Raw genomic sequence first — 12965 nt, forward strand, 5'->3', positions numbered from 1 at the left:
GATACTCACGCAACTCTGGAGTATCCCAGTGGCATTGGAATATTTCGCCCAAGATCGGATTATACGGCTTCTTCGCTACGGAGCTCTTCCGCCCGGCGTGGTACGCGCTCAGGTACCATCGGACGACCTGTATCATCCGTTCGCGGACATCACTCTGGTCCGCTATCCGCAGAAACAGATCCGGATGGGCGAAGTAGTCGGCGTACATCTCCAGCAGCGAGCGGCGCTCGAGAATGAACGTTGGCAGCACCACCTTCGTCAGGTCCATACCGATCTTCACCTGCGAAAGCAAGTGCGTGACAACGGACCCGTGTGACTCCATCGACAGATCGTTGTCGGACTCGTCTTCGTATAAGGCATCGTAATCGAGGCTACCGTCGGTGCGGATCGGTAGGGACTTTGAGTCGTACGACTTGCGGGCACCACGATGCAGCCCGCCATCATGGCCGGACGTGGTGCCGCCGCTCGATGATATGGATGTCGGTTCGAGGATGCTGTCCTGCTTCTTGAGCGATCCGGCACCGCTGGTGTTGTCCTCCGCCGTAACATAGTTGTCCTCCACCGACAAGCGGGCAGTGTGCTCGGATAGTGTTCGAGTGTTGCTAATACACGAAATAAAAACAGTCATTTAATCAGTCATTCATTTGCGATAATTATTACCGTATTGCTACTATTCATAACAGTTATTGTAATTGAAACATGATGTTTCGTGTGTTCCGTTCGAACGGAATGGATGAAATGGACCAAATTTGTTTCGTATACTAATTTCACCACAAAAAGAAAGGTGCCTAACTTTGAAATGTTTCAACTCCGAGAGCCTGTGCAATACCTTTCAAAAACTTTTCCATGACCCTGACAGTTTAACCGGGGATTATGATTCCAGCGCGTGCAGCGCTCTCGTCCGGTGCCAGGAAAACAGAAAAGTTTCGCGAAAAACATGAAGACCACCCCTGCAGCTGGCTCGTGGGTTTAATATTTCTAACGCCAAAGCATTAAATAAATCACGGCACCGATCGAAGTCGACAAACGAAACGAAAAAGGGGCAACAAATCCTTCGTACCACCGTTGGCCAACTAAGAGGCAAACCGGAACAGCGCAAGAAGAAAATCTGCATTGCATCGGAAGGCGCAAACTTCTTGGTCGTCCTTTCGCGAAAGCGAAACATCCGGGTGGCCGAGGAAGCGGTCGACACGGTGGAACTGGGAGGTGAAACAGCGAACCATTTGTAACGACCTCCGCCGCACGGTTTCCGTCTGCAATGCGATCCCCGGCGGAGGAGCTTCAGAACAGCTGAAGGTAAAATGGGTGCCGCTTTCGGTGGTATGGCTGGTGGTTAGCAGTTTCGAGCCAAAAGAGCGATAGCCCCTTTAACCCTGAAACTCCATTACACACGGAAGCGCGCGTGCTGCGTGGAGCAGGCAAACGGCCAACGAAAGAATCGAAGACGTAGACCATCACGGGAAAGGCCCCCGAAAAGCCACGCGGCGTACGTGAAATGTTTGCAAAACAAATGACATCAATGAAAAGGCGCACTGCTGCGGCCTTATGCTGCGAGAAGACAGCATAGCAGCATAGCTTCCCATGGCACGCGGTTGGGAAGAAAATCAATATCTTGCGCTTGGCTGGTTTCGGTGGTCTCCGCATTCGTGTACGGCCTCGACGAGGCCTGGTTGTCATCTGTGGGGCCACCTAACTAGACGAAGAACGTAAAGCAATTACCAACCCACCACCACGAAAGGGGCTGTTGTCGCGAATGTTACGAAGCGAAAGGTACACACATAAATTAAATGTTTGTTCCACAATTGTTTGATTTCGTAAGTTTGAGTATAAGTCGCGGCAAAGGCGGTCTTTGACTTCTTGTTAACCACGTATTACGGCAAAATATTATTGGCACGTATTATTGGCAAAAAATTGCTACACTAAAAATATTGCAACATGGACGAAGTTTTATCGCAGAATATCTCGACAGTTTCAAGCGATTGAATGCCAGGAACAGTTCGTTTTCTCGACGCTTGAGACAATTTCTTTTTTAGCATTTGTACTTATTCTAGGTTAACAACACCTGATAATGCTTAATTTATTGATCATTCCTCTTTTACCTCAGTACAATATTCAATTTCGTACAGTTCTCCAATGGCATCATATACCGTTTAAAAATTTTGCTCATTTGTAAAAATCGACTAAAAAACGGCGGAGTTATTTGACATTTCAATCTCTAGATCGTAATGGAACACCTTGTACTTTTAAATAGGCATGGACAAAGTGTTAAGGAAAGGGTTTATATAGTTTTTTTTTGCTACGATAATTTTTCTTTGAGAGCTTATCAAATTTGTTTTTTTTTGTTGTTTCAGTGGCCTAATTCCATCTCCGTGTAGTCATTTTGCTGATGTTTCCGTGCTTTCTGACTCCAATCTAATATAATCTTCTGATACGATTTTAACAACACAATATAAAATACATTCTCCAAGAAAATATAAGTAAATTCAAGAAAATATAAACATGTTTTTCAAGATTTAATGTGCTATGTTTTAAAGAAAAATGTTTTAAATTATCACCCAAAACGGTTAACGGCGCGAGGAGTGCGAAACAATAGTCCAAACCAAAGCAATAGTGTTCTGCAGAGCCGTGTTGAACCACGTGAAGCAGCACCAGCAGGAACACCACAAACCCAGCCACTGTTTGCCGCTGTTCCGTTGATGGCAGAGTAGAACAATAAAAGGCTCCACGCGGTCGAGTGGACGTGTGTGTCGTAAAATTTCGCTTCTCGTTCCAGAGCACAACACACACTGGCCGCGCAGGAGATTGTAAACATATGAAAAACCCAGAGCACACACGAGGGCACGAGGGCACGAGGGCGGATGGGGCCACTCCAGAGCGTTCCTTACACGTGCCACCGGTGGAGCGGGAAAGCAAAACTCGGACGGAAAACCGAGCAAGAGTGAGGGAGAGAGTGTGTGTATCATAATAACTTAATCCACACGACGATGACGATGTGGGAAAAATGGGGAAGCAATTCTTCGGGCACCCGCCGCAAGGGCAGGCAATGCCTTATGCTGACTATGCTCTGGCCAGTTGCGAAGCGGGGGTGCTATAAATACACCACCCGAACCAGCTGACCACCAGACTGTCTAACCCTGTCTCGTTCCTTCTCCGCTCAGCAAAACGGTGCGTTGCGTTTAGGTCGCGTGTGGTTTGGGGTCGTGTTTTCATTAAACATGCTTTTCGCCACCGTCCGTTCTCTATATCGTCGTGTGTGATTATGTGTGTGTGTCCTCTGAGCCGAGGGATGCAAAAAAGGACCCCCATCGGGCGGTCGGTGGTGCTGGGGCGGAAGTTTATGGCGTCACACTGTCGTTTCCACAGTAAAAATACCGTGCAACCTCCGATAGATACGCAAACAGCGAGACAGAGAGCGGAAGATAGCAAGAGAGAGAGAGAGAATAGATGGAATTCACAACGCACCATCGTGTCGTTTGCTGAAAATTGGCAAACGATTCTGGTCTCGGTTCTTGAGGTGGTCAAACAAGCAACGTATAACCTCACTTCTGACGGCACACTGTTCTCTCGAACCTCCCCGCGCTTTCCAAAGAAAGAAAAACTATTGTGAACTCGAAACTCGAAGAAAATTCGCTGCCACTGGTTCGCTGTGATGATGACAATGATGGTGATGATTATTGTCGGTGACATTTTCCGATTCATTTCAACCTTCCCCGCGAACGCGGCACGGCACCGCGGTTGTGATAATTGGCACTCTTATATACCTCTCGATGGCCACGGAGCTGGTACGGCGAAAGGAAAATCTCTCCGCCAACGATTTGAACATTTTGCCTGCGTCTCGTCTCGCACTGTCTGTGCGTCTCGTGGGTCGTCGGAGGACTCAATTTTCTACGCCACGGGTTGAATATGTTCTCGGTTGCTTTTCGGTTGATTTCACACGATGATCACAGCACAGCAGCACAGTACTTCCTGCTGCCTTAATATTGCTTACTTTCCACTTATCACATTTTAATAAACACCAGCTGGGTTTACCACCGTGGCCGCATCCTTATCTCGGCATCGCCCGCCATTACGATCATCAAGGACGACGTGTTTCGCGGCTGGAAGCGGCTTTTAATTGGCATGCTTTGATTGGTTCGGTCGGTCGAGGTCTGCGGTTCGCCAGAAACCCGACACAATTGGGTGGTTTTGTTTTGGGTGCGCGCCTTTTTTCGGATCTTTTTTGTGGCGTTGGCCCCCTTGTTTTCTGATCGGCCTGTTTTGCGTATTGTTTTTGTCTATCCCAATCGAACAACTTGGCTGTCTCGGCGCATTTTCTCCGAAGTGAAAAAATGCCACCCAATCCTTTCGGGCAAGCACAAATCGCAGCTAATCGATAGCGGATGTACGTATGTAAGTGCGAGACCTTCCTCTTCGTGCGAGCAAAAACATGAAACCACACACTATGTAGTAGTTGTCTATATATCTCTCTGTTGCGGACTGCCGACCCTGACGGGGAGGGAGTTCGCTTCTGAGTACACGGTTCACAACGAGCATGGGGCGACTGAGGCGAAGTTTGTGCTGCCGCCGCCGCGACGGAACTGCCCGGTAGCTCGAAGCATAGTTTTGAGCGCGATTGGCGTTCCGTGGTAAAAGGCAAATTCTCGGGTTCGTTTTTGGTTTTTGGTCTCGGTCAAGTTTCGGGTTCTTTTTCTTTTTTTTTTTTTTTTGTCACTTTGGGCACTGGCACGATGAGTTTTCCGTCACGGGATGCGCACGAAGGCAAACGGCCCTATCCCCCCCCGTATCACTGTGCCAAAATGTGTTTCGATACACTGTAGAATATCACTTTTCTTCTGCCCAGCACTGTAGTAGCAGAGAGACACCCCAGTCAGTCATAAACAAAGTGTGTGTGTTCTCTCTCTTTCTGCTGGTTGCCTTTTCCCTGTTGTTTTTCTCTATCGATAATCCGCTAAGCGCCGTGTGCAAGGGAACCCACAGAACTAGGAATTACTTTTGGTCACCACCGGGCACCAGGGAGTCCCTGTTTTGGAAGACATTGATTTTTCTCCGGTCTAGTAAAAGTGTCGGAATCGGAAACCGAGCACACGGCACACACGCTCGCTGTCCGAGGATTCCGACGAACTCGGGCCGCGACCGTCCAACCGCACGCCAAACTATCGTCTGACGTCCGCCTGGCGTCGTCGTCGGGTTCGTGACGGCGTGCACGCAGCAGTAGCGCCGCCACCGCCGCCGGTCGACACGCGAGGACGGGTTAGCATCATTGCCGCTTTTCGCGATCGGTTTTCCACGAGAGAGAGAGACCGTGAGCCGAACGCGGGTCTCTCGCTGCCTTACCTCGAAAGAGAATGAAAATAAAAGGTGACATTTGCTTGCAGCCAAACGCACACTTCAAACAAACAACTGTATGAAGCACTTTCGAAAGATTGAAGCAAAACGCGAAAAAGATTCTTTGGCCCACCACAACGGGAAGAATGGGGCCACCAGTTCTCCCCCATTTTGCTGCAGTTTTCCACACTCTCGCCGATTGATTCACATTCGCTCTCTCGCTCTCTGTTTCTCTTTCGCCCGTGGCGTTCTACAATCTTCGTGTCCGACACGAGTAAATCCTTTCGCGAGCATAATGAATGTGTTTAATTTTTCATTCAGTTTTGCCGCCGACGGTGGAAAATTGCAATTTTGAAACTCGTCTCACGACCTTTCTTTAATCGGTCATCCCCAAACGCATATGGCGCTCGGGCAGGCCACTAGACCGTCAGTTGGTTGAATCATTGAAGTTGAAGTCGAATCCTACAGAGCATTTGACAGCATACAGAGCGGAAGCAATGATTTTAAACCGATCACACAACCTAAGCGCTAACCACTGCTTACGAGACCAATAAATAAAATGAGGTCAACGATGAACGACCCCACCAATCACTCCGGAAGCTCTGAAATGTGGGAGTCTATAAATTGTTTATACCACAGCGCCTGGGGAGGGGCTTTTACCAGTTCACAAATCGATTCGACAAGGACGCGCGATGATTTTGTGTCCGCGGACGGAAGCAGCGAATGCAATAATGCACAAAATTGGCGTTGCGAATGTATGGTGGCTCCATGGATGGATTGTGATCGCCTTTCGATAAACGTTCTATTTCTGAAAATATAATCATTAATACCTTCTTTTCGAAGAATGGCTATCGCGTACGTGCTAAACATGGTTGCTGTGATTCAATAATTCGTTTGGCATTTGGCAACTATCAACGGAGGCGATGTGCTGTACCCATTCGGACGTTCCAAATGCATCACAATGTCCTCCATTTCAATTAAACTGTATAAGCTAATGGGCCCAGGAACGTAGGGATCGAGCGCCCTTTACAACGGTCATCCTTTGGTTTACAATTTGGCACACGAAGCATGACCTCACGAATTACGTTCTGGATAATTTAACAGGCGGCTGTAATGAATCCCGACTAGCTCACCGTTCGGAAGGGCCCCCGATTCTAAAAACAATAAACAGGTAAGGGGCCCCTGATCAGCTGCAACGCAAGACGAAAGTCGGAGTAAGAAAAGCGTCGGTTCCCGCACCCGAAATGTGGCCGATTGCCGAACTCAGCGTTCGGATGGCGCAATATGATTCCAGGAGTGTCGGTTTCGAGTGTGAGCTTTGCTCACCATAATCACAACCCCACAGCATCAGCAGCGAGAAAGGACTCGCCAGAGAAAGAGAGAGCGTCCCCCCCGGGGGGCGAAAGACTTATTTGGATGGGAATTCCACTACCGGTGGCCTAACGACAGATCGTGCTGGCACGCCAACTTACCTTGTCGGGGTGTTTAATTGGCTAGAGCTGAACGGGTCATCGTTTGCGTCGAAGAAGTCGTCTTCGCCTTCGGAGCTCGAGTAGGACGTTTCCGGCACTGTGGAGAAGGTATGGATCGGTTCGGTTATCATGACGATGCTTGTACGGCGCCTTCGTCGCCGTCGCCGCTGCCGCTTGGCCGTCAGTGCATGGCGTGCGAGGACAAGCAGTAACACTAGGACCAGCGCCGCCAAGATGCCGCACACCACGACGCATGTACACTCCAACTTTTTACTTGTGTGTGTGTGCTTGGAACCCGCCTAACGCACGAGCGTCTGTTCACTGTTGCTCACGAAGACGCGGCTCACGGGATACGCACTCCGTGGGACGTCTTTACTTGCCCCCGCCAAAAAAACCCGCGCAATGTGTCGTTTCCTTATCCGTGCTTCAACCTTCAGGAACCTTTGTTTCAGCCTCGGCTCAGCATCCGTCCCTTCTCAACTGACACTACCCGCTAACACCGCTTTCTAGAACTACGACCGAAGTTTCAGGAAGAACGTTTCGCTGCCTTATGTGCACGAAAGGGACACTAACAGGATCTGCCGACACGGGCGCTAGGAAGCATCGTATTCTTTGCAGTACTCCACGACGCACTCCATTGACCACCTTTCAACCGCCTCCTGCGTACTACACTACTACACGCCGGATGGTGCTTTTGCTGACTTCTGCTGGCCCCTTGTATTTCTGCGTTCCGCCGCTACAAATCGGTTACTGCGGGTACCGCGGGAGTAAACGCGGAAGCGTGACAAGCGTGCCGTGTCTCGCGCCGTTACGTCCTCGTGCTTTGGATTGTGTGTCCGTGCGCGCCGGAACAGGATACAATACTATCATTAATTGCCGGTCTCGCGTACGTAGTGCCTGACGCGGCGCGTTTCGAACCTATCGGAAAACCCCTCACTTTGTCTCTCGCTTTCCGAGGCTTGGCCTTAGTCGATTCGCTCTCATTCGGCCCTTCGGACTCACCCTCTCTCATTCGGGTCGCCCCACACGAGACGAAGGTTTTATAATGTTCTGCAGTGTTTTGCGAAAATAAATCGATAGCCACGTGATTTCTGAGAACGCACGCAGTGTGGAGCAGAGCACACGGACGACTTCGTAGGACTTCGGGGGGTCACTTTCACAGTGTGTGTCAGCGAAAGAGAAGGAGCGGCTCGGAAAATCAAGTACCAACAGAGAGAGGGAGAGAGAGAGAGAGAGGGAAACCCGAACCGATACCGCACCAAAACAGATACGGCGGCCACGACACACGAACCTGCCTGCCGGAGTGCGGCAATAAAACCGGGAGTCACTACAGTCTGTTCTCGAGGCCGAAGGCTGGTAGCAGTCGAGCTTATGTTTTTCCTGCTTTCCTGCCCGTAACTGTGCGCCGAGTGTAGGCTGTCATCATTACACGTACTCCAATTCCTTGCCGGTCGCATATCGCGAATGTCGCGCTGCGGTCGAAACCGTCGAAAGCGAAGGGTCCGCGAACGGCAAAAAAAAACAACCCGGTGTTTGGTGTTCGTCGCGGTGCGGTTTCCCGTTGCGGCGGGTGTGTTTGGCGAAAAAATAAATAAAAAATAAAACATAATATTCTAAATCACATCATAGCGATGGCGTGGTGCTGCTCGAAATGTGTGTCAGTGTCGGGCGCGCTTAGCGGTGGCCACCACCAAACCAGCTGGGCCGGGTCGATGTAAAAAAAACAAAAAACAAATGCGCACGTTCATATAACCGTACCGTGTCCGTGAGAGGTCTTTTTTTGGAGAGGTTTTTCCAGCGCGCCCTATCAAGCGCCGCTGACCAAACGGTAGGACCCACCATCCTTTGGTCAGCTGAGGATGCTTTCGGGAATCGATTTTTCGAAGCACAAGTTTGGTAAATCGAAACCCCAGACAACAAACTCCTTGCGTGTGTCGCGGTTCTGTTGCCAAACAAATGAGCCAAAACTATGGCTATTCCATCCAAATCGAACTCCAAACAAAATCTCTGGGATGGTGCTATAATTATGTTGTAACAACCGTTTAAAACAGCCCAACGCTAACCTACAAAAAATAGTTAAGCGCAGTGATACATCTGGAGTGGAAGACCACGTTAAATGTAATTAGCGGGTCACTTTGCGGCGTGGCGAGGTGCGTGCAGGGTTGGCGGCGAACAGTGTTGATCAAAGTGCGTACTTTGCCATTCTCTTGGCCCGCCTGCGTACTTACCGCTGATAGAAGCAATGTTGGCGCGACGCACACTTTCTCTGCACTCGTCCGCAACCTCGATGTCGGTGGCCAGTGACGAAGAAAGCACGCCCACCGTGGCAAGACCTGAGGTGAAGGCATCGTTGAGCGTCAGAGGAAGTCCTAATCGGAGTGGGTACATAGGGTAAAGGAGTATTACCTGAGTCACTGGTTTCAGTCTCTGTCTCCGACTTACTGGACACTGGCCCCTGATAGATACCATTGATGGGGTTTGCCGTGTTCTGTCGATAAAAAAACGAGTGCCATTAGAAGACCCGGCCCAAGACGGAGACGCGCATCAAGCGTTTGTAGCGCTTACCTTAGTGATTTGCAGCAAAACTATCGAGTGCTTGATATTGTCCAGCATGGCCTAATGGTGGTGGTGTTGGCGGGCGAAAAAAGAGGCGAATTATCGACAAATTATAAGCGCCAACGAGCGGCACACAACTTACATTCGCGTGTTCGTTGATGGTCTTCAGACAGCTCGCTTCCTCCGCGTCGTCCTCGCCGAGCGCTTCCAGTCTTGCATCAATTTTCTGTCGACAGGAAACAAAAAAAACAGAAGGATACTGTGCTGAAGACGTCCTTCACCTCGAAACTGCTCGTTCGTCCTCGCTCACCGTTGTCTGTTCTATCATCAGCTGCAGAAATGCGTCCGCCTCGGTCACCTTCCGGTCGAACAGTACCAAGTTGTTGGAGCGTCGTGCACTTGCGCCACCCGTGCCCACACCCATGGCTCCGGTAGCAGCGCCACCAGCAGCGGAACCGGATCCAGAACCTCCTGCACTGACACTTAGTACACCACTGGCACCATACTGGCTGTCCCACAGTGCCCGGCCGCGGTTTGCGTGCCGCAGTATCGTGTCCTCCAGGCGACGAACCCACTTTTCGCGTTCGTCGGCATCGCGCGCCTAATCTCGATCGATTTTTGGGCGAGAGAACAAAACAAAATTAACACCGGCCGGACACTAGAAAAATCGACCAGCGGTTACTTACCTGAAAGTGAAAGGTTTTGTGATCGACTGTGATCGTGAACGTGTTGACATCCTGATCGTCTATACCGATGATCGCACCCTTGAGCCGCACGCACCCCCGCCGGACGCCTTTCATCATCTTCTCTTTCGACTAAAATGGAGAGCAAAGAGAAAACATTGGGAAAATTAATCGTCCGAAAGTCCGTTTAACCCGGCACCAGCAACACGAAGGTCATTTATTATTGAAACCACAAGAGGCCTCTGACACACCGCTCCAGTCCAGGACACTGGATTTGCTGGAATCCAGCGCATGTTGATGGGTTTATGCTGCTGACGCAAGTAGCTTCCGCTAATTTCGTGGAACTTAACACAAGGATGACCCGTACGGGTGTTTAGCCGAGTTATCTCGGCTCGGACTGGGCTTCGGTTGCAACTGAGTTCGAGTGCCGAAGTCACCGCCAACCATGGAGGTTGGCGCGTGGTTTGTTTTTGTTCGGATCTCTTAATTAATCCACGATCATAAACTTTTTGTCGTCCAACGTCGGTGTTAATTAGCCTCTACACGTAAGTCGCAACACGCACAAAACAAGGCCACAGAAGTCCTGCCAAAACCCACCGCAGTAAAGTTGTTGCCTTCCATCGAGTAGCTTCTAAGGGCGATTGATAGGGAATTACAGAAAAGTAAAATCTAAGTCTAAAGTCCAAATGTAAAGTGGAGAAATGTTTCGTTTGGTTCCTGGAACTTGACCAGTGAAAACGTTTTCTCCCAGAGTAAGGAGAATGTCCAGCACGCTCGGTGCTCTCTGTGTGATGGCTTCCCCGTCGGCAGAACCGTGGCGACGGGTCCACGACGCTATGAAAAACATGCAGCGGTATCCAAATAATATGCTTTATAACGGGGCGCATGTTTCTCGTTGGCACTCAGTACCAGCACAGCATTTCAGTGAACCTGATGTGCGGACACGCGTAACACGTGGCGTGTGAAGAGCGAAAGAGAACGAGACGACAGAACAGTGTTGGTGGAAGAAAAAGTGAAATAGAGACCACTAGTAGCCGGTCGAGCTCCTTGGCCCTAGTCTTGGACATCTTGTTACTGCTTAACGTTGGTGGAACAACGCGTTAATAAAACATTCGCAGTGCATGCGTGTGTCTTCCTGACGTGTCCTTGTACCGATTTACCGTAAAGGCGGCCTTATCAACAGCATGGATTTGTACCAGTATTATATCTATGAAAATGCCGGTAAGCTTCAGAATGTTGTCTAAGCGGGTAGAAACGATAACGAGTTGGTCAGTTGCTAATCAATGAACTCTCCGGACTGTTTGGTAGACCAACGAACTAGGGAATGGTTTCTGGCCGGATCACCGGTACCGATCGCCGCCATCATTGTCTGCTATCTAGCGCTGGTCTACTACATAGTGCCAAGGTAACTACATCCGAATCGATCTAATGGGGCTCCTAATATTCGTCTATTCGAACCTCACTAAACGGCAGATTCATGCGAAACCGGGAAGCTTATCAGCTGAAAAGCTTCATGGGCGCCTACAACCTGTTCCAGGTCCTGTACTGTGTGTTCCTGATAGCGCGTGTAAGAAAAGCTCTCGAACCCCTCGAGCCTTTATCCTCAATTTGCAAGGGTCAACCAGTTTCCTAACCTGCCCTACCGGGGCTTTAACCTTTGCAGTTGGTCAAGGCAGGTTGGCGACCGTACTTTTTCTACAAATGCGTGGAGACGGACTACTCGCCGAACAACCCGAAGGCAGTGCTTATGGTCGAAACCACTTGGTACCTGATGATGGTGAAGCTGTTCGAGCTGCTCGAAACGGTGCTTTTCGTGTTGCGCAAGAAACAGAACCAGGTGACACTTCTGCACGTGTACCACCACATCAGCACGTTCGTGATAGCGTACATTTACACTAAGTACATCGGAGGTAACGATTGGTCGTACCCGTGGCGGGGGTGCCAAGTCCCCGCCAAGATGTTGCTCACTCCAAGATGGATCCTTTTCTTTGCAGGTGGCATGCTGACCTTCTCGATTGTGGCAAACTGCATCGTTCATGTAATCATGTACTCGTACTACTTCATGTCGGCCTACGATGTACCGGTCTTCAAGTTTCTGGTGGCAAAGTACAAAAAGTACATTACCAAAATTCAACTGGTAAGCTAACAGACTCGAGAAACGCCAGAACGCTAAGAATTCATTCCGGGTTTCCTTGGTTTTTTGCAGGTCCAGTTCTGTCTGATCATGGCGAACAATTTGTTTGGCCTCAATCCAAGCTGCAAAATATCGCACCCGTTCCTGGCCATGTACATACCGAACATCCTCATCCTGACGTATCTATTTTGTGATTTTTACAAAAAATCCTACAGCAACAGACCGAAGTCCGACAAGAAACGATTGGCTCACTAGCCGGCTGGCGCGACGGACGGCGTCGGCCCCGTTTCACGGTCAGGTTTGCGATCCGTTGCTGCTGCGGCAGCGTTGAGGGCCACTTATTTTGCTAGTGTTCGGCGAAACGAAATCGATTGGTTTCGGCTGGCCGTCTGTCAAGGGCGGAGAAAACTGTCTCCGATTGGACCCGATTGGTCGGTCAGGGAAAACGAAGAGAGAAAGCTTTAATCTGTGGATGTGATTGGAATTAGAATGGTTCTTACGTTGTGCAAAAGGTTGTGGAAACGACGTACATTACTTGTTATGACAGTAGTTGATCGTTTCTTTTCTAGAATGCATTATGCAAATGGTTTTAAAACTTAGGATGCGCTAAGCGTAGAAGCTAATAACGAAATTGAAAATCAATTGAAATTGCAACTGAATCAAAGTAACAATTTTATCTAAATGCTAGTTAGGGCGATATGATAAAGGTTTTAAATGCAACGATAGCAGCTCAGTAGAACATTTGGTGAGAAAGAAAAAAAATCTACATTTCCTTGTTATTGATACAATCATTGA

General features: G+C 49.4%; 1 protein-coding gene across 1 annotated transcript in view; it reads right to left on the bottom strand.

Annotated features, from left to right (window-relative positions):
* The window catches only part of LOC128268725 (oxysterol-binding protein-related protein 9), a 32711-nt gene that overhangs the window by 3274 nt on the left and 16472 nt on the right, over window positions 1-12965 (bottom strand). The window contains exons 2-10 of the mRNA XM_053005920.1: window positions 10040-10168; window positions 9846-9954; window positions 9664-9779; window positions 9496-9579; window positions 9363-9413; window positions 9174-9285; window positions 9026-9106; window positions 6798-6894; window positions 10-602 (exon numbers count right to left, since the gene is read on the bottom strand). Coding sequence (XP_052861880.1) covers window positions 10-602; window positions 6798-6894; window positions 9026-9106; window positions 9174-9285; window positions 9363-9413; window positions 9496-9579; window positions 9664-9779; window positions 9846-9954; window positions 10040-10168 — 1372 coding nt within the window. The remainder of the gene's footprint in view (window positions 1-9; window positions 603-6797; window positions 6895-9025; window positions 9107-9173; window positions 9286-9362; window positions 9414-9495; window positions 9580-9663; window positions 9780-9845; window positions 9955-10039; window positions 10169-12965) is intronic.

The sequence above is a fragment of the Anopheles cruzii genome, chromosome 2 (assembly GCF_943734635.1).
Source record: "Anopheles cruzii chromosome 2, idAnoCruzAS_RS32_06, whole genome shotgun sequence".
Lineage (NCBI taxonomy): Eukaryota > Metazoa > Arthropoda > Insecta > Diptera > Culicidae > Anopheles > Anopheles cruzii.